This window comes from Ovis canadensis, chromosome 9 (genome assembly GCF_042477335.2).
Source record: "Ovis canadensis isolate MfBH-ARS-UI-01 breed Bighorn chromosome 9, ARS-UI_OviCan_v2, whole genome shotgun sequence".
NCBI lineage: Eukaryota > Metazoa > Chordata > Mammalia > Artiodactyla > Bovidae > Ovis > Ovis canadensis.
In genome coordinates, this window is record NC_091253.1 from 31,548,227 (window position 1) to 31,573,638 (window position 25,412).

The 25,412-nt window shown below is 49.1% G+C and overlaps 1 protein-coding gene across 1 annotated transcript in view; it reads right to left on the minus strand.

The window, feature by feature from the left end:
* The window catches only part of TG (thyroglobulin), a 231,795-nt gene that overhangs the window by 103,504 nt on the left and 102,879 nt on the right, over positions 1 to 25,412 (minus strand). Inside the window, exons 36-40 of the mRNA XM_069599831.1 lie at positions 16,781 to 16,915; positions 14,477 to 14,641; positions 8,691 to 8,910; positions 7,046 to 7,139; positions 4,885 to 5,044 (exon numbers count right to left, since the gene is read on the minus strand). Of these exons, the coding sequence (XP_069455932.1) occupies positions 4,885 to 5,044; positions 7,046 to 7,139; positions 8,691 to 8,910; positions 14,477 to 14,641; positions 16,781 to 16,915 (774 nt within the window). The remainder of the gene's footprint in view (positions 1 to 4,884; positions 5,045 to 7,045; positions 7,140 to 8,690; positions 8,911 to 14,476; positions 14,642 to 16,780; positions 16,916 to 25,412) is intronic.

Consider the following 25,412-nt stretch of genomic DNA (forward strand, 5'->3'; position numbering starts at 1 on the left):
ATTGCAGACACATTCTGTTTCCAAGGTCTCAGGGAGGGCAAGAAGGCTGGGCAGCGGCTGAACAAGACCCAGTCTGGGAGGTGACGCCCACAGCCTGCATTTCCAGGGACAATGTAGAGGCAGCGAGGGCACTGTCCCTGACTCCCAGGCCCCCATGTACCAGCTTCCCACTGACAACGCTGACATTCTGGGTTCTATAGACCCCTAGAAGTCACAGATGAGGGTGCTTTCAGGAAGCAAATCTGAACTGGGCTTCACTTTATGCCAGCACCATGTTAAGTAGTGCAGAGAGCAAGACAGACAAGGTCTCAGCCCTCGGGGCAGACAGCCTCCAGGACAGGCACAGGGAGCAGCCAACTAGCTGATTTGAGATGGTCTAGCTCAACCCTTTTACTCCCCAGTGGAACCTGAGACTTGAAAGGGAAAGAGTTTGTTTAGTTGCAAGAAGTAAATTTTCTTTCAGATTTTATTTTTAATGTGGGACCAAAGTCTTTATTGAATTTGTTGCAATGTTGTTTCTGTTTTATGTTTTGGTTTTCTGGCCACAGGGCATGCACGATCTTAGCTTCCTGATCAGGGAAGGAACCCACATTCTCTGAACTGGAAGGTGAAGTCTTAACCACTCGGCTGCCAGGGAAGTTCCCTAGAAGCAAATTTTAGATAGAATCGGCACTTAAATCTAATACACACTCAGTACTTTTTATCCTAACACTCAATCCAATTCAGCAAACATTTGTCAAAAAAAAAAAAAAAGAAAGAAATCTATGGTGTGCAAGGCAGTCTGTCATTTTCATTAAAAATTTTAGGTACTCTTTTTATGGAAGCTTCTCTGCTCAGAAGCCTTCATAACTCCTTCATTCCTGCTGCACACAAAGTCTAACTTCCTCCTGGCTTCTCCTCCCCTCTAAGATTAACTTCAGGCTTCCCTGGTGGCTCAGCTAGTAAAGAATCTGCCTGCAATGCAGGAGACCCGGGTTCGATCCCTGGGTTGTGAAGATTCCCTGGAAGAGGGTCTGGCAACACACTCCAGTATTCTTGCCTGGAGAATTCTGTGGACAGAGGAGGCTGGTGGGCTACAAGTCTCATGGGGGGTGGGGGGGTGTCTCAAAAAGTCGGACAAAACTGAAGCGACCAAGCAGTAGCAGCAAGATTAACTTCAGCCCATCTGAGCAGTCTGCGTTCCCTTCATTTTCCAACAGCCATCCTAGTCTAGACCTCGGGGTCTGCTCATCGCCTGTGCTCATCACCCTACAGTCTGGTCTTGGCTGAGCTCCATTCTCTTCATCTTCAGGCCTGAGCTCTGGTCTCACCTGGCTCAGCCCCGCCACAAATATGCAGCAAGCAGTGCTGCTGGGGGCATGAAACTGGACAGGGCTGCTTTCTGCTGGCCAGGCATGTACAGTCCAGGAGGGAGCCCAGGATGTGAGGGGAAGATCTCTGGACAACGTGATCATGCGCCTCTCCAACTGCCTCACCCCACCCTGATCTAATCCTCCAGCTCTGTTTTCCCCACTCTCTGGTCAAAACACACCAGCAAGCATGCAGTTGTTCCCTCATGGTCTAAATGACTCTTGCTTGCTCATTTGATTTATTCAGTTATCTTTGTAAAGCTCCTCAGCTAGGCTCACAGCAGTTCCTCCCCCAGGTCTTGTTGATGGCTATCAATAAAAGGGATCATGGTACATGGGCTTTGCAGGTGGGTTATGGAGCCAGACCAGTCAGGCACTGGTCTTACTCCATCCCCTACAAGCTAAGCAGGGCCCTGGATGAGTTATTTAATGTGACTTGACTTTCTCCATCTGTAAAATGGGATAATAATAGTACCAACTTCAACAGGTTGTTATGATGATTAAATTTGTTAAGATTTGTAAAAGGAATAGAATGATGCAGAGCCTGGTATAAGGCACTCTAGAAGTTATTTGTCTTTTCTTAAATAAAATAAAACAGGTTTAGGTCCAGCTCTTATCTCACAGATGCCCTTTGTGGAGTCTATGTTGTCTTCAGCAACAGAAGTTGCACTGGTGATGGAGCAGAACTCCAGGCCTGTTCTGATCAAAATGGGGAGCAGACCCCTCAGAGGGGAGGCTCTAAGGGGAAGCTCTGAGTGCTCCCGGGATGATGGGGTGATGGGCACATTACGGGGCCTGGCCTTCAGTCTGGCTCCCAGGCCAAAGCACACTTCCTCTGCTCCCAGACCCTGCAGGAGGCCTGAGGGTCATGACCCACCCACTCCTCAGGCCCCTGGCCCCAGGTCCCCTCACTGCATTGCTTTGCCAGAGAGAGGAGGATAATCACTGTGCCCCACGCTGGCGGGGTCTGTCCTGCCTGTGAGATCCAGGCAGGGGGACCCCTTCACTTCCTTTCCACCTGCTCTTCACCAGGAACCATGCTCCTTCTAAGTACTGTTGAGTTTGGGCTTTTCTCTCTGAGAACACGAGTTTGTCTAGTCAGCCGCAGAGCTGACATCAGTTTCTGATCCCATCTCTCTCCCATCTCTTTCTTAATGTGCCTCTGGAGTCTGGCGCTCTCGGGGGATTATCTTCACTCTGAGCTACAACAGCAGATGCCGCGTGCATTCATCACATGAGATAAAGTACATGAAGTGGCAACTCGGCATGACTCAGTAACTGCCAGGGCTGCTGCTGGCCAGATGCAGGGCCCGGACATGGCTGCAGTAGAGCCCTCACTTACGGAGGCCCTGCCAGGGAAAAGGAAGTGGTGTTAACCCTTGGGAGACCCTGGGAGGTGCCAGCAAGCTTCCAGATGTTTGCCTTCAGATGCTTAATCTCATGAGAGGCGAGCAGCCTGGGGTGGATGAGATGCGGAGGGACTGACCCCGGGTCTCCTGCATTCTAGGCATATTCTTTACCCTTTGAGCCACCAAGAGCCTAAGGGGGCTGGTAGAGGATCCACCTGCCAACACAGTAGATGCTAAAGATGTGGATTTAATCCCTCGGGTCGGGAAGATCCCCTGGAGTAGAAAATGGCAACAGACTTCCAGTATTCTTGCCTGGAGACTCCCATGGACAGAGGAGCCTGTCTGGCTACAGTCCATGGGGCTACAGAGATGGGGACACAACTGAGTGACTGAGCATGCACACTCAGAAGTGAGGCAGAAAGTCCCTTGACCTCTCTGAGCCCCGTGCTTTTCTCTGTGAAATGGCCACACTGTGCTGACCTCATGGAGGTACCTGGAGACTGGGATGACGTCATCTCGGAAAGACATCTGGTAGAGACACGGACGCTGGGTGAGCGTTATTCTCTTTCTCTCTTGCTGACAGTGTTGCTTTAAGCAGAGGAACAGGCAGTGTGGCAAGCCAGGAGTGAGAAGGGGTGGGTGTTCTCTGCCTCCCCCAACACCGCTCCCAGAAATGGGGCTGCCTTCCCAGGAGCCCGTGGAATTCTCCATAGATTACAGCCCATGAAATCATAAGCCCGCCCCCTCACCTACAGGTAGCATATGGAAATTCTCTTCTGTTTGGAAAAGCTCTGAGCCCCACACAAGCAGGTTCTGCAGGCTGGCTTCTGAGTTTCACCATCTCTTTAGTGAAAGGAGCTCCTGACTTAAGAGACATCAGTGGTGTTTTTAAAAAGAGGAAAGAAAATCCAGCAGAAGAGTCCAGTGCTCTAGCAGCCGCCACTGCCTCCCTGAAGGAAAGCCTGGAATGGATTCATCAGCCACACTCCCCTCATCGGCACTGGTCACATGTTGCCTTAACTTGTTGCCCGTTTCATGTCTGCTGTGCAAACCTAAAGTCTTCGTTATGACACTCAAGGCCTCTAGCCACGTGATCTACCCAGCCCTATCCCCCAAGACCCCAGGGTTCTGCTCACGCTGGATGCCTGCCTTGCTCACCCAGGCTCTGGAGAAGCCGTGGTTCCAGCCACGTTACCTCCTACCCGCCCAACCATATCCATCACACAAGACATCCTAGGTCTTAAATGAGACCCCCAAAGAACAGAAATGATGCTCAGTGCTGTTCTTGAGGACATGCAAAGCCCATCACAGCCTCTGGAGCCCCTTCACACATAGCAGCTCGCTTGAGTCTCACAGTGACTTTGGAAGTTGGGTTAAAATTACTCCTATTTTACAGAGGAGAAAACTGACACTTGGAGAAAGGGAGGGTTTTGTCCAAGGTCACACAGACAACACTTGGCTCTTCGGATTCCCAGACCAGGAATTCCCATTCCCAGCTCTGCCCTCCACCACAGCTGCCTAACAAACAACTGCTCTACCACTGGAGGTTGGGTGGGGTTGGGTGGAGTGGGGTTGGGGTGGAGATGAAAGAAAAGACATCATCAGTGGATGATGCTGGGATTGGTCCAAGCCTCAGTTCTGCCCTGGGGGCTGGTGGGAAGGTAGAAGGTGTAACCTAAGGGATGATGTCTGTGACTGCAAAGGAGACAGGCCAGAAGCTGACGGTGATGATGGAAATCATTGTCTATGCAGCCCTTGCTCCAGGAAACAGCTCTCTTAAGGCCCCAGAGCTCTTATCCACCCCTTAGCGTCTCCAGGGCAGGTGGACCCTGGTGGTGAATCCTGGCTCTGCCTTTTTTCCTGACCATGTGAGCCAGAGCAAGGATCTAGCCCTCTGGGGTCTCAGTATGCACAAGCACACACACAGAGTTATTAATATCACGAGACAAAACACTTAAGGTACTTGGAATGGCTTCAGACACGTGGTGACTTCCATCAGTGGCAACTGTGACCTACAGGCATCAGCATGGCTGGAGCGTCTCATGAAGGTACTGGCTGTACTCAGTGGGCTGGAGGAGGGCCAGGGGCCAGGAGGGGATGAGGTTTTAGGAAGAAAGGACTAAACGCACACAAAGAACACACTCGGCTCAGGGAGTCAGTGGTCCCCACCAACCCCAGCAACTCACCAGAACTCAGGAATCCAAAGATGCCCGTTCGATAGCTGGCCGTGACCACAATGAGGTTGCCAACAGCAGCCAGGAAGGAGCCGTCCACTGCCGGCTGGTCCCCACTGCCCTTGCCCTCCGCGGTGTTGTGGAAGAACACCAGCACAGACGCATTGGGGGCCTGCAGGGGGTGCAGAAATGAGCGGGCTGCAGGTGGCCACCTCCCCCTCCAGAGCTTGGGAATGACACCTTTGCCATGTAGGTGCCAGACCGAGCCGACACACCACTCTGGATGTGTCAACACACCTACCCCAAGGCCAGGCAGGGGCAACAGAGCAGCCCAAGAGAGAAATGGCAAAGTTACTTTTGACTGGAAACTCCCCGATGGGGAAGGGATCCTGGATTTGAAGTCAGGAGATGGGGATCAAGCCTCTGCTCAGGCCAGCTGTGATTTCTTAGTAAGCCACGAAGCCTCTCCTAGCCTCAGTTTCTACACCTTTAAAGTGGGAAAGGGGGGAGAAGATAGAAATAAACATACCTATCATTTCCTCCTAGAGTCAGTATGAAGACCAACGACATCATAGATCAACTGTAAAGTACTGTCGTCAACTTCTTGCTCACATTATGGCAAAAGTTATGCTCATTGGTCACCACTCACTGGCCCTAGCTGTGAACTCTGGGACTCGAATGACCAAATCTACAGTAATAACTCACTAGCTGAGTGACCTTAGGCACGTCATCTGACCTCTCTGAGCCTTGGGCTTTTCATCTGTCCAATGGGAATGATACCTCTTAGAAGCGTCAGGAGGATCAGAAGGAAGGATGCTGTGAGGTGTCCAGCCGATGACGGGCACAGACCTCCAGAGGTGGTCCCTCCCCCGGCCCCTGCTCTTTCCAGTGTGTTCAACACTGTCCGGCTCCTACACTGCCCAAGTGATGGTCTCCTCCAGGCTTTAGGTGTAGTCTCTGTCCCACTCTGCCATTTCCAATGTCTCTTATCACCTGTTCATTGGTTAATTAGTATCTATGACTTGTTTTATTCCATTCTCATAAGAACCTCATAAGCTGATGCTATTTCTCTTCCTACTTTTCAAAACAGGAAACTGGGGCACAAAAAATGTGAGTTGCCTTCTGCAGGCCAGGGAGGCAGTGGTAAGTGGCAGGCTGGTTTGGAGCCAGGACTTAATTCAACATCTCCAGAATGATCTGGCCAGCCCTGGACATCACCATCACCTTCCTCACTCTAGGCTCTATGCTTCTATTGATGCAGCCCAGAGGAGCCTCCATGTTCAGGTGCCCTTGTTCCAAATCTCACTCAGCAGCTTGCTGTGCTCAAATCTCCCAAGTGCATTGCCTCTGGCTGCTGGTGGCTCAGGGACCAGGAAGTGGAGGTGCATCGCATGCACCGTGGGATCTGCCAACACGACTCATGTTTCCTAAGGCTCATCAGTTCCGTTTTCTCTCATGAGTTCTGACTCTTCCCCCCAAACAGGAAACTCAACTCAGCATCAGGATCCTAGATGCCACTTAGGCAGGTACAGGCTTCAAACCAGGGCCTAACCAGAGTCAACCATGAATATTCACTGGAAGGACTGAAGCTGAAGCTCCAGTACTTTGGCCACCTGATGTGAAGAGCCAACTCACTGGAAAAGACCCTGATGCTGGGAAAGATTGAAGGCAGGAGGAAAAGGGGGTGACAGAGGATGAGATGGTTGCATCGCATCACCAACTCGATGGACATGAGTTTAAGCATGCTCTGGGAGTTGGTGATGGACAGGGAAGCCTGGCATGCTGCAGTCCATGGGGTCACGAATAGTCGGACACGACTGAGTGACTGAACTGAACTGCCTATTTCTGTTCCTCCCACTGTAATGAAAGCCCCCCTTGAGGACAGCAACTTTATTGTGTTCATAGCTACAGCCCACAGAGAACAGATCCTCCCATCATTGGTGCTTTATGAATATCTCTTAGAGAAATGAACCCAGATAACCATGCACCATGCTCCCATGCAGGAGATGAGAGGAGGCCCTTGAGGAACCAGGCTGGCGCTCAGCCCCTCAGGCCTCAGGGAGCCAAGAACCAGCCCGGAGAGCATGGGGTGGACCATGCTGGCAGTGCGGGATTCGGGGATTTCCAACAGGGCAGCTTTCACGGCAAACATAGCAAGGGCGGTCGAACTCACCATGTTCTGCGGGACAAACACGTTGAGATACAGGCAATCTTCGCTGACCCCGGGAGGCGTGGGCGTCCTGATGCCTGGCTGCCAGCACCTGGCCCTGCAGATACAGATGGATGGCGTGTGACTTTCAGGAAAAACAATTAAAGGGACACACGCAGCCCTCCTGCATGTCCGGCAGCAGCAACAGAACCCATTGCCCAATTCTGAAGGCCCAGCAGCCCACCAACAATTAGGCAGCTTCAGGAAATGGTTAATGGAATTGGTGAGTAAATGCTGGAAGGAGCAGGATGACCGCCAGTCTCTCTATCATGGGCCTGAGGAGTGTCCCCTGGACAAGGTGCCCGCCCAGATAGAGCAGAGGAACACGGGTGTCACCTGGGCCCCGGGGCCCTGCAGGCTTCAGTGTGCAGACCTGCTGGGATGAAGGGCCTCGACTTGCTTTCTCCATCACTACAGAGTCAGGTGTGCTGTGAAACATCTCCTTGCATAAGAGCTGAGATGCATATCTGGGACACACCTGAAGCAAGCATGATGGTTACCTGTCCAAGCCTGGTTAGTACTGGGCTCTGATGGACCGAGCTCTCACTGCTCTTCACTCAAAAGCCTCAGTTCCCTCACCTGTCAAATGGGTGGATCCTAACCCAGTGAAGTTCTCTAATTAGTGCTTATATGTTTCTTTTGTCTCCCAGTGGTGACTTCCATGGCTTTCTGCATCCTTCTGCCACTGTGCTAGCTTAAGTCTTCCTGTTGCTCGCCTGGAATATCCCAGAGCCTCCTGCTCATCCCTCTGTCTGGTCCTGAGCTCCTAGAGCTGCCCACCAACTGGCCATGGGCAGTGATGGACAGGGAGAATGTGGCTGTGTCCTCGGGACAGAGTTGGGGAGGGGAAGGCCATGGGGCGAGAGAGGCAGGCACGGGTGCTCCTTCCACAGATAACTCTGAACGTGCTTTCATCAGAAAAATAACAAAATCGTATCCCATCTGTCAACTATCTACAGTGGTACATGCATGGGAGGGAATGGGAAAAACTGAAAAGCAGAGGAAGGAAAATAGGATATTCCATTTTTCTCCCATTTTTGAAAACTCCTTTTAATATCATTCTTATTGGGGGAATGAAAGGGCCTTTTACATTATTATTATTTTTTAATTATTATTATAAGCTCCTATGCTTTTCCTTCTCTGCTTATTTCTCAGTCCCACTGAGGTCAGATGTAGCTGGGAGGTTGAGTTCCGGCCACTGCCACGCTGGGGCACTTGATGAACGTGCCCCGCCCATGGGCGTGGCCCAAGGAAACCTCCCCTGCCCTAACAGCCTCTCTTTCCTGGACGCGAAGTCAAGGGAGGTTGCTAGAAGGAACCTTGGAAGATCTGTCCTGAAGAAGACACGCCAGCCTGGGTCCCCGCATCACTGCATGGAGCAGAGCCCACCAGCCCCTCCATCACCAAAGGAGGCAGGACCAAGACAATGTTAAGTCACCAACAAGTGGGGGTTTATGTGTAAAAGCACTCAACGTCATCTTAGCTAATGTATCCCCAGCGCACAGCTCAAATTCTATCAACTCTCACTTTGAAGGCTTAGAATGGGAGAAGGCTTCTCTGGACACCACACCACCCCACCCCCCCAAGATGTATTCCACTCCATCCTTACCGTGGCTTGGTGGCTTCCCAGGACCCAGTCCAGTTCAAGTGCTCGGGGGCCCGGAAGCGTTTCTCCCCCAGGGGCGGGGCAGCATACGGAACTCCCAGGAACTGGTCCACTGGCTTCCACGAAGTGCCCACTTGAATGGCCTGCGACCTGCCCAGCAGCTGGCCATGGGTGGCAATGGGCACTGAAGGTGGAGATGTCCCAAAGCCGGGCAGAGGGATGTCTGGGGCGGGGGAAGGAAGAGAGCACAGCACATGCTCTATTCAGGGGTATTCTAGATATGTTGTAAGAAACAAATCAAAAAGCCCAAACATTGCTTTCTGTACTTAAAAATAATGTTAGTTATGCATTCAGGCCCCAATCACTTAAGTCTAGTCATGTTAGTATCTAATGTGGAAAAAAAAAAGAAAAAAGAAACCCAACAAAGACACCTGATCTTCCCCAGGCACTGAGCAGTCCTTCCCTCAGCTCTGTCATCTCAAGTTCTTTTCGAGGAGATCACCCAGGCCCACAAACCCTGACTCGGCTCCCTGGGACCAGATGTCATCACAATTCTGGATTACTCGGATTTTAAAAAGAACAGAGGGGCCCAGACCATGCAAGGTCCAATCCTCCAGAGGAGTCTGGACTTGAGCCCCAACATTGGACCTGCCAATTACTTCCGGGAGGAAATGTATGGGCTGGTCCAGCTAAGAGGGATGAATACCCAATATCATTTCTTCGGTCAACTTTGGGCCAGATTTTGACCCCAAACGAGTTTGCCAAAAACTTACAAAAATATTTTTTTCTGACTTTAAGACTGCTTGGATTTTAGAACTATCACTGAGGCACTGCAGACCCGGTAAGTACATTTCACTGGTGAGGAAGTGGTTTTAGGGGCTGAGGGTGGGTAGCTGTCAGGACGTCAAGGTGATGAGGTAAGATTCAAAGCTGTACTTTTCTGAGCCCCAGCTCTGCCCATGGGGCCGAGGTTCACACGGGGTCAAGGGTCAGGCCTGGACTGCAGCACTCATCCTCCCTTTGTGCCTGTCTGGATCCCACCTGGTCCTTTAGGTCAGGCTGGTGCTGCCGGCCATCCTGCCCTGTGCTCCATAGGCCTCCCGCCCCTCCCAGCAGTGCTAATCTCCAGACACTTATCAGCCTCCCTGTAGCCTTATCTTATCTCCTCTGCTGTATTCCCTCACATTCATTCATTGAGTCAATATACTTTTATCATCTCAGTTTAGTTCAGTTCAGTCACTCAGTCTTGTCTGACCCTTCACAATCCCTTGTCAATCTCTTCACAACGGACTGCAGCTAGCCAGGCTTTCCTGTCCATCACCAACACCTGAAGTTTACTCAAACTCATGTCCAAGGAGTTGGTGATGCCATCCAACCATCTCATTCTCTGTTGCCCACTTCTCCTCCTGCCCTCAATCTTTCCCAGCATTGGGGTCTGTTCAGATGAGTCAGTTCTTCGAATCAGGTGGCCAGAGTATTGGAGTTTCAGCTTCAGCATCAGTCCTTCCAATGAATATTCAGGACTGAGTTCCTTTAGGATGGACTGGTTTGATCTCCTTGCAGTCCAAGGGCCTCTCAAGAGTCTTCTCCAACACCACAGTTCAAAAGCATCAATTCTTCAGCGTTCAGCTTTCTTTATAGTCCAACTCTCACATCCATACATGACTACTGGAAAAACCATAGCTTTGACTAGACGGGCCTTTGTTGGAAAAGTAATGTCTCTGCTTTTTAATATGCTATCTAGGTTGGTCATAACTTTTCTTCTAAGGAGTAAGCGTCTTTTAATTTCATGGCTGCAGTCACCATCTGCAGTGATTTTGGAACCCCCCAAAATAAAGTCTGTAACTGTTTCCACTATTTCCCCATCTATTTGCCATGAAGTGATGGGACCAGGTGCCATGATCTTTGTTTTCTGAATGTTGAATTTTAAGCCAACTTTGCCACTCTCCTCTTTCACTTTCATCAAGAGGCTCTTTAGTTCTTCTTTGCTTTCTGCCATAAGGGTGGTGCATATCTGCATATCTGAAGTTATTGATATTTCTCCTGGCAATCTTCATTCCAGCTTTTGCTTCATCCAGCCCAGCATTTCTCATGATGTACTCTGCATATAAGTTAAATAAGCAGGGTGACAATATACAGTCTTGATGTACTCGTTTCCTGATTTGGAACCAGTCTGTTGTTCGATGTCCAGTTCTAACTGTTGCTTCCTGACCTGCATACAGAGTTCTCAAGAGGCAAGTCAGGTGGTCTGGTATTCCCATCTCTTCAAGAATTTTCGAGAGTTTGTTGTGATCCACACAGTGAATGGCTTTGGCATAGTCAATTAAGCGGAAGTAGATGTTTTTCTGGAATTCTCTTGCTTTTTCAATGGTCCAACAGATGTTGGTAATTTGATTTCTGGTTCCTCTGCCTTTTCTAAATCCAACTTGAACATCTGGAAGTTCACAGTTCACATACTGTTGAAGCCTGGCTTGGAGAATTTTGAGCATTACTTTACTAGCGTGTGAGATGAGTACTAGCTCAGGCTCAGTGCCAAACGTTATTTTCAGGGGCTTAAGACAGGCGGCCTGTGTCTGGTTCCCACAGGTGTTAGGGCCTCACCCAGAGGAAACCAACACTGGTGAAGAGATTCTGTGTGTGTGTGTATCTGTGTGTGCATACACGTGTGTGTAGTCTCTCTTATTTATTTCCGACAGGTGTGTTTTCTTTGCTCCAATTCACTGTGAGCTGATGGAGAGAGAAAGCTTTTTGGTCCGCAGCTCTGTCTGTCTAAAATACACATTTATGATGAACATAAATGTGGGAGAGGAGGCAAACCAACAGACAGGCGGAAGTTTACCCATTCCTCAGGAGTTTGGTACTATGCAGTGGCTCAACTGGAGGTGGTTTTGACCCCAGGAAACATTTGACAATGTCTGGAGATATTCTGGGGTCGTCACAAGGAATGAGGAGAGGTCTGAGCTCCTAGTATCTCATAGGATGGAGGCCAGAGATGCTGTTAAACAACCTATGATAGAGACAGCAGGTCATCCAGTCATCCAGCCCCAGGTGTCAGCGGTGGCGGGGCTGAGACCCCCTGGTGTGAGGTGCATTCATGACCTCCAGGCCACTGAGGGTCCACGTGGTGAGGAGGAAGCAATGAACGGACCTGTGTTTGTGTGAGGGACCAGCTGCTTTAGAAAAACCTCATAGTTCTTTTGACCCTCGATTTCCCCATCACCTAGAAAGGAACAGCAGCTGCCCCTACAACACAAAGATGTCAGGAAGAAATAACACGATGCCTGTAATGTCCCAAGCTCAGTGCCTGGTGCGTGACCGGAGACCAACACGTGAATGAAAGAATGGGGAGAGGGAAGGAGGGAAGGAAGAAAGGAAGGAGGGAGAGATGGAAGAAAGGAGGGAAGGAGTGGAGGGGTGAAAGAGAGAAAGAAAAAGGAAGGACAAAGGGTGGAGAGAACAGAAGGAAAGAGTGAGTGAAAACTTGGTTGTTCACACACTGGCATGTGAGTTATAACCCAAAGTGGAAACTTGGGATGGAAAGAAATACGTGCTGCTTTATAATCTGGCCTTGATCGCAAATCATGCCTGCTCTCACCCCCACAGTTCCTTCCTTCTCACAAGATTCCCTGTTTCAATTGCAAATCACAGGCTCTCAGGCCAGCATTCAGGACCGGCCGTGGATGCTAAGGCAGTGAAAACTCCCAAGGTCAGCTCTTTTGCTCTGCAGGAAACAGCCACATTTCATGAACGTGGCATCATCTCAAGCAGGGAGCAGAGACAGAAAGTATAAAAGCTAAAGAATTTTGAGGGAATGCAAGCCTGCTTTCCCACGGACACTGGTATTTAAGCCTCCCTCCAGAGGCTGCCCAATGTATCCCAGATGGAGTGAGATCCAACATGGGAAAAATATCTGCTGTGCGTTTCTCCCTTTTGAAATCTTTTGCAGAAGTGGAGATTCTTTCTAGAATACCCATATATTTAGGTTCTGTGACTATTTGGATTAAGAAAATTATTTGTAGCTCTATATGTACTTTAGGTGCAAATAAACCAATGTCTGTATAGACACACGTGGGCATGTGTCCTATGCTGGAGAGTGAGCATTTCACGCTGAATTTGAGACACAGAGAATTCAGAGAGAAGCAGTCTAATTTGTTTTACAGAACTCATACCTCAAAGTGAAGGCATTTCTCAGCAGGACTACCGTGCAGATTGGCTACACTATGGATGAAATCTATTTAATTCGACCAAATGATATAAGCATCCTGAGAGTCCCTTGGACTGCAAGATCAAACCAGTCCCTCCTGAAGGAAATCAGTCCTGAATATTCATTGGAAGGACTGATGCTGAAGCTGAAACTCCAATACTTTGGCCACCTGATGCAAAGAACTGACTCATTGGAAAAGACCCTGATGCTGGGAAAGACTGAAGGCAGGACATTAAAGTGAGGACAGAGGATGAGATGGTTGGATGGCATCACCAACTCAATGGACATGAGTTTGAGCAAGCTCCAGGAGTTGGTGAAGGGCAGGGAAGCCTGGCTGCAGTCCATGGGGTCACAAAAGTTGGACACGACTGAGTGACTAAACTGAACTGAATAGAAGGCTAGCCTTAAGATTAAGGGCCCAAGACCTTAGTTTATAGGAATCAAAGCACTCCTAAGCCTGGGGAGCTTCTCCTGATCTAAACACTGAGGTGGAGGAAAGGGGGAGAGAGGATATCCCTGGATCCAGACAGCCCTGAAGGACCATTAATACTCGAGGACAAGGTGGGGCTAAATCCACTGCTACCTGGTCTTATAAATAAAGTTTTATTGGTACACAGCCATGCCCATCGACCTATTGTCTGTGGCCACTTTCTTGTTTCAACAGCAGAGTTCAGTAGCTGTAACAGAGACTTGTAGCTGTGAAGCCTAAAATATTTATTATCTGACTCTTTACAGAGAGAGATCACTAACATCTGCTCTTGAAGATAAGATGGCAGACTCAGCCAACATTTCTAAAAAGTTATTCATTCAATCCCATAAGCATGTCTAGTGAGGGGGTATCCCCCAGGGCCTCGGCTCCTGGGTTTCCTGTTCTATAGCTCATATCATTTTACTTTAGGCTGTAATTATATGCTGCTTGCTCCTTGCCTGCTTCACCCCTGCATCCCCAGCACCCAGCACAAGGGCTGACACATGATAACATGTTACTGGATGTTTCTAAACCAAACCCAGCCAGGAACAACCACACTCTTTGGTGATGGTGATATGGTCGCTAGGCAACGCAGTTTTGTGGGAGAGGATTGCCTCTAGAGATAGGAGACCTGGCTCCAAGTCCCTGTTCTGTCATCTCTAGTTGTATGAAATCAGAGAAGTAACCTAACTTCTCTGGACCAGAGTCTCCTGGTCTCTAAGAAAGGGATCAATCCTTTATCTTGATATCTCACAGGATAACATGAGGATCCAACAAGATAAGGTATGTGAAACAACTTTATAAACTCTGAAACAGTACTAAAAAGTGGCCTAATGAATTTTTTTATGCAGAAAACTCGAATGCCAAAATGGCTTCTATAACTCAAAAGAAGTCATGAATACAGACAGTGCAGAGAAGTTCTAGGTCAGAAGTAGGCTTTTCTGTCTTCCTTCAGTTCATCACATGTAAGTGCCACATAGCCTAAGATGACTTTGACTGACTTTTCCTTAAGAACCTCAAAAGCCGCCGCCAATGAGTCACCTCATGCTCCGACAGTCCCTCCCAGCCATACCCAGTCCCTCAGGAATGTCTGCAAAGACACAGGCTGGCACTCACTTGGTTTCCGGTAGATGTAGGTGGCCTCTTCGTGGAGCAGAAGTCGGCAGTTCTGGGCCTGCAGGCTATGTGTGCAGCTCTGGGTATCAGCATAGAACATACACCTCACAGCTCCAGGTTGGGTCTGCAGAGTGGTGACAAGGCAGTCCTGGTGGCGGGAACACTCTGCGGAGGGGAAGAAGGGTGGGGATTGAGCCTGAGAGATCATCTCAGTCAAGTATTCAAAAATACATTCATGAATCCATGCATCCGTTGATCCATCCATCCAGTCATGCATCCGTGAACCCATCAGTTCATCCATCCATCCATCCAACCCTCTGTCTTACCATCCAACCATACATTCATAAATCCATGCATCCACTGATCCATCTATCCCATTATGATCCATGAATCCATCCGTCCATCCATCCATTCATCCTGCCATCTAACCATACATCCATGAATCCATGCGTGCATCATTCCATCTATCCAAGCATCCTCCACTCATCCATTCATGTAATTATACATCCGTGAATCTGTGTATCATCCATCCACCCACTCTTCCATTTGTCCCAAGACAACCTGAGGTGCCCGGCAGGAAGGAATTCACCTGAGAGAGAAGACATGGGTGAGCACTCCTCTGCAGTCTCCTCACTTTCCTTCAGGGTCAGCCCAAAGTCACAGTTTCTCAGAGCATAAGCCCGCTAGACACCCTTCATCCAGTCACACTTCATGAATCTACACATCCACTTATGCATCACCCATTAATCTACCCAATTATGCATGCATGCATACATACAAACACTCACTCCTTCATTTTAGCACCTGGCCCAGCGCTAGAATCTTGGAATAAAACAGTGGTGGTGGGGGACTCAACTCTCCCATCAATCTATTTTCCATACAACAATCAGGGTTTTCTTTGGTTATTTATCCACAAATATGCTCTTGTCTTTTTCTGTTTAAAGCACCTTCATGGCTCCCCACTGGCCTCAGAATTAAGTCATACAGGACAAGGTTGTTCATGCTCTAGCTCATGCCTTCCTCTTCAGCCTCATCTCCCTCTGCCTTCTGCCTCATCAGGGTTATGTCCTTTCCCATGTAAACCAGATCCTGCCCTAGACAGTTTAAATGATTCATGGCATTAGGATATTTAGTCCTAAGAACAGCTGTGAAAATAATGATGTTTCATTCAATTGAGCAAACCGTGCATTGCTTACAGCCCTTATTCATAGCCTAATCTCTGCAATGTGGCACCACCCAGAGTTGTACAGTGTACAACCTATACAACTGTACATGGCAGCCCTGTCTGTAATTTGTGCATGTTGCTATCCAGCCTTGTAGAGGAGGAGATCCATGGAATCTCAAAATTGCAGAAGCATAATTGGGCTTCCCTTCTGGCTCAGCTGGTAAAGAATCTGCCTGCAATGCAGAACCGGGTTTGATCCCTGTGTTGAGAAGATCCCCTGGAGAGGGGAAAGGCTACCCACTCCAGTATTCTGGCCTGGAGAATTCCATGGACTGTAAGGTCCATGGGGTCGCAAAGAATCCACACAACTGAGCGACTTTCAACTTTTACAAATGTTATCTAATCTTGATCTCTTTCATAAAGTAAAGTCTTTGTAGAACCTTCCTATCAGGTTGTCACCTAGCTTTTGTTTGCATACCAGTGACCAAAACCCTCTAAAGGAAGTAGGCATCTGCGGACAGCTTTGCCTATTATAAAGTTCTCTGTATAGCACTGAATAATGCTGAGGGCAGGAGAAGGGGGAGAGAGGGTGAGATGGTTGGATGACATCATCCACTCAACAAACATGAGTTTGAGCAAACTCTGAGAGACAGTAAAGGTCAGGGAAGCCTGGCATGCTGCAGCTCATGAGGTCGCAGAGTCAGACACGATTGAGCAACTGAACAACCACAACACAGGTCTTCACTTTGCCCCATGAACTTGGCCAGAACAATATCTTTCTTCACTGTCATGACCAGGCACCTGTCATCTGAGGACAGCCATCACAGCTTCCACCCATCTCCCCCGTCTCAGACTAGCCTCCTCGATCCTTCCTCTGACCTGGCTCAGTGTTGCTCATTTTCTGGCTGGCTTAGCCTCTTGGAGACCCTGGCCATGGGTCAACTCTGCAGGAGGATGAGGAGACTACAGAGAAGAGCCCAGCCAGGGTTCCTCCCCCAGGTGACATCCTTCTGGCCAGACACCCCAGGTGATCTTGGGGTCTCCTATGTGTTTCTGAGGTCAGAATCTTCAGCAGCACTTGTGTGAGAGGACCCTCTTCCCACTCCATCCCCTACCTAGAGGGTGGACATTCCCCTTACCCCACAAGCAGCGGTCTCGGGCCGCAGAGAAGTTCCCCATGGCAGCGGTGCTGACGTGCGCAACGTCAAAGCTCCTGATGGATGGGTCAACAATCACTGCAGAGAGGGCCAGGGACTGCCATGAGTCCAGAGCGACTGGAAGGGAAAGAAGGGGACTGTCAGTGGGGCGTCACACGATGTTCCCAAAGGGCGCCCCAGGGCTGCTTCTGGAGGTCTCCATTCTCGTGTGACCCCACTCCTTTATCCATCTCTCCATTCTACAGCAATTTTTTCAATGATTTCTATGAGCCAAACTCCAAATTTCTATGTGCTCAAGCCAGGGAATACAGAGGTTAAAAAACAAAACAAATGAACCAACAAAAACATGGGCATTTCTATTGAGCAGCTTCCAGGGGAATGAGAGAGAATGTGAAAGGATAAGAAAAACATCATGGTACAGTTGTTATGGGCTTCGCCGGTAGCTCAGATGGTAAGGAATCCACCTGCCAATGCAGGAAACCCGGGTTTGATCCCTGGGTAGGGAAGAGTCCCTGGGGAAGGCAATGGCAACCCACTCCAGTATACTTGCCCGGAGAATCCCATGGACGGAGGAGCCTGGTGAGCTACAGTCCATGGGGTCACAAAGAGTCAGACACGAATGAGTGACCAACACACACACACAGTTGTAATGCAAAAATCAGAATAATGCCAGCAACCATGATAATAACAGGCTCATCAGTGTTGGTTGGCGCAGTGGGAAAGAATCTGCCTGCCAATGCAGGAGATGCAAGAGAATAGCGTTTGATGCCTGGGCCAGAAAGATGCCCTGAAAATGGGAATGGCTACCCACTGAAGTATTCTTGCCTGCAGAAACGCATGGACAAAGGAGCCTGACAGGGCCCAAGGGATCACAAAGAGTGGGACATGGCTGAGCACACACCCAGTGCTGGTCATATGGTGCGTTGTGATGCACTGTGTAGGCTGCCTTCAGGGCCAAGGCTCTCATTTCCCCAAGTGCTGGGAAGCTGGGGAAAGCTCTCATTTCCCCAAGTGGTTGGGGCTGCTGGCCAAGTCCCTCCCTAGGAATTACCTAGAACTGGGCCAGCTGCCTCAGTCCACAGAGTCAACCTTCACCCCCAAACTAGTGCAGGTGGATCTCCAAAGTTCCAATTCTCTGGCCCCAAGATGGGACAACCCCCAGGGGCCAACTCAGCTTCACCGCTCACTGAGGCGTCCGTGGGGCCAGGATTTGGTTTGCATCCACGTTCTACTTCACCACCAGCCCAATTCTGCCTCACATGTGTTGCTCCCAAGAGCACTGTGCACTAAACTGTCTGCATGCAGCTCTATCTCGGAGTCTTTCCTGGAAAACCCCAGCCAAGACATCCTCTTTAAAAGATGAAGACAATTCGCCCCATCCTCCCCTCCCCCCGCTGTACCCACAAGTCCATTCTCTACGTCTGCATCTCTATTCCCACCCTGCAAATAGGTTCATCTGTACCATTTTTTAGATTCCACATATACACATGAACGTGCGATCTTTGCTTTTCTCTTTCTGACTTACTTCACTCTGTATGACAGAGAGTAGCCCTGGCATATATGCCCGACCATGTGTGAAACGGACAGCTAGTGGGAAGCTGCTGTACAGCCCAGGGAGCTCAGCTCGGTGCTCTGTGCTGACCTAGAGGGGTGGGAGGGAGGCTCAGGAGGGAGGGCTTATATATGTACAGGTAGTTGATGAGGATGAGATGGTTGGATGGCATCACCGACTCAATGCCAGCTGGATGGTGACAAAGCCCGAGATAGAGCCTCTTGGCCCCAAGTCAGTGCTCCTTTGCATCCCTCTGAGCCTCCCACATGGTGAGCATCCTCTCCAGAAGACCATCCTCGGATAGGAAAAGGTTGTTGCCTTTATTAACGCCATGCTCTTAGCTATATGAGGAAGCTTATTGCTTTTATCTCGAACCTGTCTTTGACACCACAGTACTGAGGGTCACTAAAATTAGAACGATAAATAGAGTAGCAAAACAATCGAGTACCACTACCCTTTTTTTTAATTTAAAAAAAAAAAGAAAAGAGAAAGAAGAGGAAAGGAAGGAAGGAAGAAAAAGAAGAGAGAGGAAAAAAGGTGTACTCAGAGAAGTGGCCAAATAATGCAAGCAGATCTCACGTGGATTCAGGAAGAGGAAGGTGAGACCCCCACACTCGTCCTGGAGCCATGGGATGTTTCAGAATCTCAAAGCATGTATTTCTGAACTTGGGACCTGGTTTCCCTGCAGGAACCCTAGGGCTGTCATCTTCTTAAGCATCCTCCATGTGTTGCTATTTCCATAGCAAATGCAAGTGGCATTTCTGTAACACGGCTGATCTGAGGCACATATTATTAGATGGTGAGTACAGGGGAATTTCAGAGAAAACTTATGATGTGGGGTTTCAGGACTGAACCTGCCAATTATGGTCTTAAAATGGAAGCTTTGGCTGCCCCCCACATTTAGGTTGATGTCTAGGGGAAAGCACTCTAATTAAAGGGTGACTGTCACTGCCAGAGTGAGAGCCAGCTCATCAGTGGCCATCCCAGGGCCTGGATCCAGCTCTCTGCCCCACCCGGCACCAGCTCTCCTCCCCTGGCCCACAGGACCCCTGGGTGAATCATTGCTGCCATGCTGAATCCAACATCTGAGGTTCTATATGCACCTCATGAAAAACTCTGACAGCAAGTCCCTTGTGAATGCAAAATCATAGTGAAGCATGAAAGCTGGGTAGTCTTGGTAGCATTTCATAAGAGTTCACTAATTTGTCGAGGACTCAGCAATACCACTGCCACTTAATATTCACAGTAAACCATGCTGTGGGCACCATTATGTGGACATTTTACAGGCGAGCAAACAGATCCAGAAACACAGGCAAAGAGCTTAGCCGACAAGTGATGATGCTTGAGCTTGAGCCCAGCTCCTTCAGCTTCAGCATCCACAGTTTACTCCAAGGGTTCTGGTTAATTCACCAGGTGAATGAGGCAGCGGTGGCTTTCAGACTCACCCAAAGGGATAGTCTCCCCTGAAATGCAGCCTCTGGTTTGTTGATTAGTTTTTTTCCCTTGTGTAAAATGTATTTTACAAATCGCATTGCCAGCATCACTTATTTAAAAAAGAAAGTCATTGGAATTCGCTGGCGGTCCAATGCTTAGGACTTGGTGCTTTTGCTGCCATGGGCCTGGTTCAACTCCTGGTCGGGGAACTAAGATCCTGCAAGCTGCCCAGTGTGGCCAAGAAAGAAAGATTTGGAGTGGAAAGGAAAGGACAGTTCCCAGAGAGGCTGAGGAGGCAGAATTGACAGGACGGGGCAAGGGAGAAGGTGATGAAGACCATGGGATTTCTGGGTTAGACAACAGAGCATCCAGTGGAAAATGTCCATGAGGAAAGAAAGAACACGGTGTGGGGCGCAGAGCAGGACAGAGGGTGAGGCCAGCAATGGGTTCCCTCGGGGACCTCCTGGGCTCACAAAACCCCGAAGTGCTGCTGTTTCCAAATGTCACTGTGTTCAGCAGCAGGCCTCAGTGCCAGGCACGTGGCCTGGGTCCCCCGTGCCAATGGACTCACTGAGGAGTCCCAGGGCCAGAGGTGGGAGGGAAGGTGTTGATAGAGTCCCCCAGGCAGAAAACCAGGGGTCCTGGGACAAGGCTGGCATGGCGGGATCAGGCGAAAGCAGGAGGAATTTTTTGAAGTCTCCGGGTAATTTGATTATGTCTCCCTGCACACCACAGCGTTGCTGAGATGGGGTGGGGCTGAGGGTAGGGGGACAGCAAGACCTGCAACTTTGGGTAGAGCAGGCCTCGGTGTGACACCAGGGCCCTTCCATTCCCTTCCAGGCAGCATTATTCCATTTTAATGTCGACTAAGCTTAAATCACTAGACTAAAATACATTTGAAGATTTCCACCAAAATATTGAAAACCGTAGTTCATTCCCTTCGCTTCCTCCCTCCCTTCCTTCCTCTTTTCTTGCTTTCCTGTCTTCCTGCCTTCCTTTATCCCTTTCCAAATAGACGTCAGTTAAAGAAGGAAATGTTTGATTTTGATGTTAAGGTTCAAATAGAGTAATTTCAGGTGTTAAAAATAGCCATAACAAAACAAATGCCCACATAACTGCAGACCTGTGTGGAGACAGGAGGAGCAGGTCTGTCCCTTGCTGACTGTGTTAGCAAGGGCAAGCATCCATTCTGGGCTTCGCCTCTCAAAACGAGGGCAAGGAGCCTTTCAATGATTTTTAATCAGATCCAAGGGCAGAAGTGTCAAGCCAGTTGCGAATGCCTGACCTCGCCAACATTCAAATAATCACAGACCCATTTGTTAAATGAAAAGACTGATGGGATTTTCTTAAGAATCACCAAGAATGGAGATAAAAAGTAGAAACTCTAAAGCACTGAAAAGAAGCCAGGGCTCATACTGTTTTTCTTGCAGTCAAGAACCAAGAATTCCTTTCTGCTCCTCAACACTTATCAATGCTGGATATGGGAAAAGCTTGAGGAAATATTAGAGGTGGTTTCCATGCCCAGGCTGGCTGGCTGGGGGAAAACATCAACGTTTTGAAGTCTTTCAGACAGGACAAGGCTTTCAGACAGGAAAACCATTTCAGGCACCAGCAGTCCTCCGTGACCTTGGCATAAACAGAGGGTAACAGGGTTGTTGACACTGCTTTCACAGTTTTATGGCCACTAGCTCTAGCTGATGAAGACACTTGTGTGCTATCATTATAAGACGGGACCACAGCTCAGACAACCTCATTTCTTACCAGACACTGTCTTTCAAGTGAGAACCACGTCACACTGGGCTATTTTTACCCTCATTAGCATAAAAAAACCCTAGATGTTCCTTTGATAACAGAAAGAAAAAAGATACCCCTTGTTATTTTGCAATCATCTGCGAGATGAAAATGGGACCAAAGCTAACTATCCATCTCGCGTATCTTCAAAGAGAAATGCCTGACATTTAAAGCAGACCCTACTGGACCCATTTTAACATTTATAACACTATAAAAGTATCCAGGGACATATTTACCCCTGTTCAGCCCCTAAATACTTACTTTTGAGCTCCCCAGGAGGCATGTTTTCATCTTTGACTCTGCGCCTCCAGAGCTTAGCAGAGGGATGGTGCCGAGTACTGTGGTGGAACTGTGTCCCGCCTCCACTCCAAGACTCACACTTCAAATTCATCCTAACCCTCCGCACCTCTGAATGGGACGCTATTTGAAGACAGGGCTTTTACGGAGGTAATCTACTTAAAATAGGGTCATCAGTGCTTGCTGTGCTAAGTCGCTTCAGTCGTGTCCAACTCTTTGCAACCCTATGGATGGTAGCCCACCAAGCTCCTCTGTCCATGGGATTCTCAAGGCAAGAACACTGCAGTGCGTTGCCATGCCCTCCTCCAGGGGTTCTTCCCAACCCAGGGATCAAACCCACATCTTTTACATCTACCTGCATTTCCAGGCGGGTTCTTTACCACTAGTGCCTCCAGGGAAGCCCTGGTCCCTAATCCAAAGAGCCTGGGGTCTTCATGAAAAGGGGAAATTAAGTCCTAGAAGTGGGCATTAAAGGAAAACGATCAGCAGACAGAGGGAGAAGACCACCATCAACAAGCCAAGGAGAGGGTTCTGGAATAGATTCTTACTTCATGGCCATCAGAAGGGACCCACCCTGCAAGCACCTTGACCTTGGACGTCCAGCCTCCAGACCTGGGAGAGACTAATTTTCTATTGTTTAAGCCTCCAGTTAGTGGTATTTTGTTACATAGCCTGAACTAATACAGTGAGTAAATATTCAGCAAAAAAGTCCATTCCTTGATTCACAGTGAGCTTGCTGTGCACCCTGTTGCTCAGAAATGCTGAGCCTAATGATAACTCTTACCAAGTCATATTACAATGGCTAAAGTTTCTTAAGCAGTTCCTATTTGCCAGACACATTGTGCTGTGCTACGTGTTGTTTCACTTAATTTATACACAGCTGTATGCATGACTGTTCTCGTCACCACTGCATGCGTGTTTTAAGGCAGGGCCACTCTGGGGGCACTCTGCCTGCCCCAGTCCCAAGCTCTGCCCACTGCTAGCTCTGACTTAGGGTCAACTGCACTCTGTAAACTGGAATCGTCTGGCCACCCGATGTCACCTGAGTTAGGGCTTCCCACACGCTAAGGGTCAGAGTTTGCTCTTGATCCTTCCAGTCTCTTGGGGGGAGTTGGGGGAGGCTGCTGGGCCAGTGTTCCACCTGGTTTTCCCAGTGCCATGTCATTGCGCCCAGTGTGTGTCATAGCACGAGAAGGCAGTGAGCCTCGGACACGTGGTGAGGGTGGGGGATGAATGGATTGATGCCTGCAAACTGCTTGGCGCAGGAGAGTGCTCAGTAACATTTTCTAAAGATTCACCCCTGTGTGTTGGCCTCCAAAGCCAGAGCTTCAGCCTCTGTGCCGTGTTGCTGAATGCACGAGGGTGTATGTGTTGTCCCTTGTATTAGTAAAACAGGGCATTTTCAGCCAAAACACGAGCATTGACAGTACCAGTAGGACCGCTGCCACGTCTTCACTTTCCTGGTCGAGGCTGTCACACAGTAAGGGGTAGGTTACGTGGCCTGGGAGCACCAGAGAAGATGTGCTCAGATGATTCGGGGACTTGGGAGGAAGGATGGAGAAGACAGCTCATATTCAGGCTAGAACAGGGCCAGCAAGACTTTTCTGTCAGAAGCCAGATAGTGGATGTTTGAAGCTTTGCTGCCCCACGTTCATTCTCTGCTGCATACTATCTATATGTTCCATATCCATTCTCAGATTAGAGGTTCTGTACAGACTGCACACTGTGCTTTGCCACCACTGGTCCAGAAGGCACAGACAGAAGGGCCATGGGTTCAGTCACTAGGCACCATGATGGGTGGAGGGTGGTTCTGGGAACCAAAAACTCAACAGGAAAGTTGACAGGGAGTTTCTGTACTTTTTCCAGGAATGAGGAGTCACCTGGGGAATGCCATCTGGAAGGTAAAATAGTGTAATTTTAATGGCAACCAACTCCAGTGTTCTTGCCTGGAGAATCCCAGGGACAGAGGAGCCTGGTGGGCTGCCGTCTATGGGGTCACACAGAGTCGGACACGACAGAAACGACTTAGCAGCAGCAGCAGCAGCAGCAGCATGACATGTTGATAGTTGCCCTTCCTTCCTGACTTGGCATGTTAAAGTCCTTTTACAAAATGACAAAGATTTGTTTGGTTTGGGTTTTTTTTGATGGTTCTTATTTGGTAGAAGGAAAAATTAGCAAACATGAGCTGCCCTCCAATTCGAGGATAGAATCCAAGCCTAAATCAACATGGTCTTACCCTACTGGCTCCCAGCTCTCTGAAACCATCTCCCTGCTGTCAGAGCAAACCCTTGATCCTGTCTCATCCTTTCCTATCCACTGTGTCCTGGAAACAAGGATTCCTGCCATAAAGTTCCCTGCCTTCATTTTGGGTTACAGTCTTCTGCTATGGAACCTTCTAGTATTTCTCTCATCCCCAACTAGGGATGTCTGGTCATTCCCCCACATTCTTCCAATTCTTTGCCAGCTATTATCTTTGCCAAGATAATTTCCATCTTCACCCCAGCTACTGCTAAAGTGACTTTATCATCTATGGGTAAAGCAGATGGCCCATTTCACATTCTGGTCTCAGCTTCTTGACCTCTTCAAACACAGAAAACGGTATCTACACTCACCCCAGCCAAGCACCTCCACAGCCAAACTCTGCCAGGGCACTGAGCTCCCTTGCTGTGCCAATGCCACTCATTCAAAGTGCCACTTGCTGCTACAGCCCACAGCCCTCCTTCCTTACAGAATTTTTATACTTTATTCCATGAAAATCAGCTCTTTCATTTCACTATGATTTCTCCTCTCTAACCCCTCCAGGTTATCCATCTGCACTGGCTCCTCATAAACCAAGGCCTCTCATGGCTTGGTCCAGCTTTTCAACCTCCCTTCTACTAGTGCTCTCGGCCCGCTTCCCTTCCGTTGGATTAATCCGGTGGGCCTGCTTCCGCTGCACCTTGTCTCGACCTGAGCACAGCTAAAGAAACACCCACAGACAGACTGGCGCCTTTACAGGTTTTGAGTCTTCAGCCTCCACTGAGCGCTCCGTGCAGCCTGACGCTGTTGTCCTGTCTCCTGTTCTCCTCAGGCCCAGGCATCGCCATGACCCTTGCACTCTCACGAGGTGCCTGATCTCTTGCCTCCCAGAGAAAAAGTGACCATTATCGGCATCAGCTCTAACTCCCGTCCCCCTTCTGCTCTCTGTGAAGCCTTCCATCTTTCCCTCGTTGTTTCTCCTGAGAGAAAGGATGGCTGTTTGAAGCCAATTGGACATCCATCTCCAATTTTCCTCTCCCCCCATCTCCTACACACTCACTCCCACCTCTCCTACACGCCCTGCCTACCCTCGGCACTGACACTTCAGTCCTTGCATGAAAACACACCCACATTTCTCTACTATGAAACCAACCTGTCACCTTAGGTTTCTTAACTTGGGGTCTGGGTTTCAGGGAGTCGCTTGTATGAAAATACAAGCGAAATTTGGTACCTATGGAGGATACATTCCAATACTTTATCATGGGTGATTCATGACCTACAAATGCGTGGTTACCAACAAAT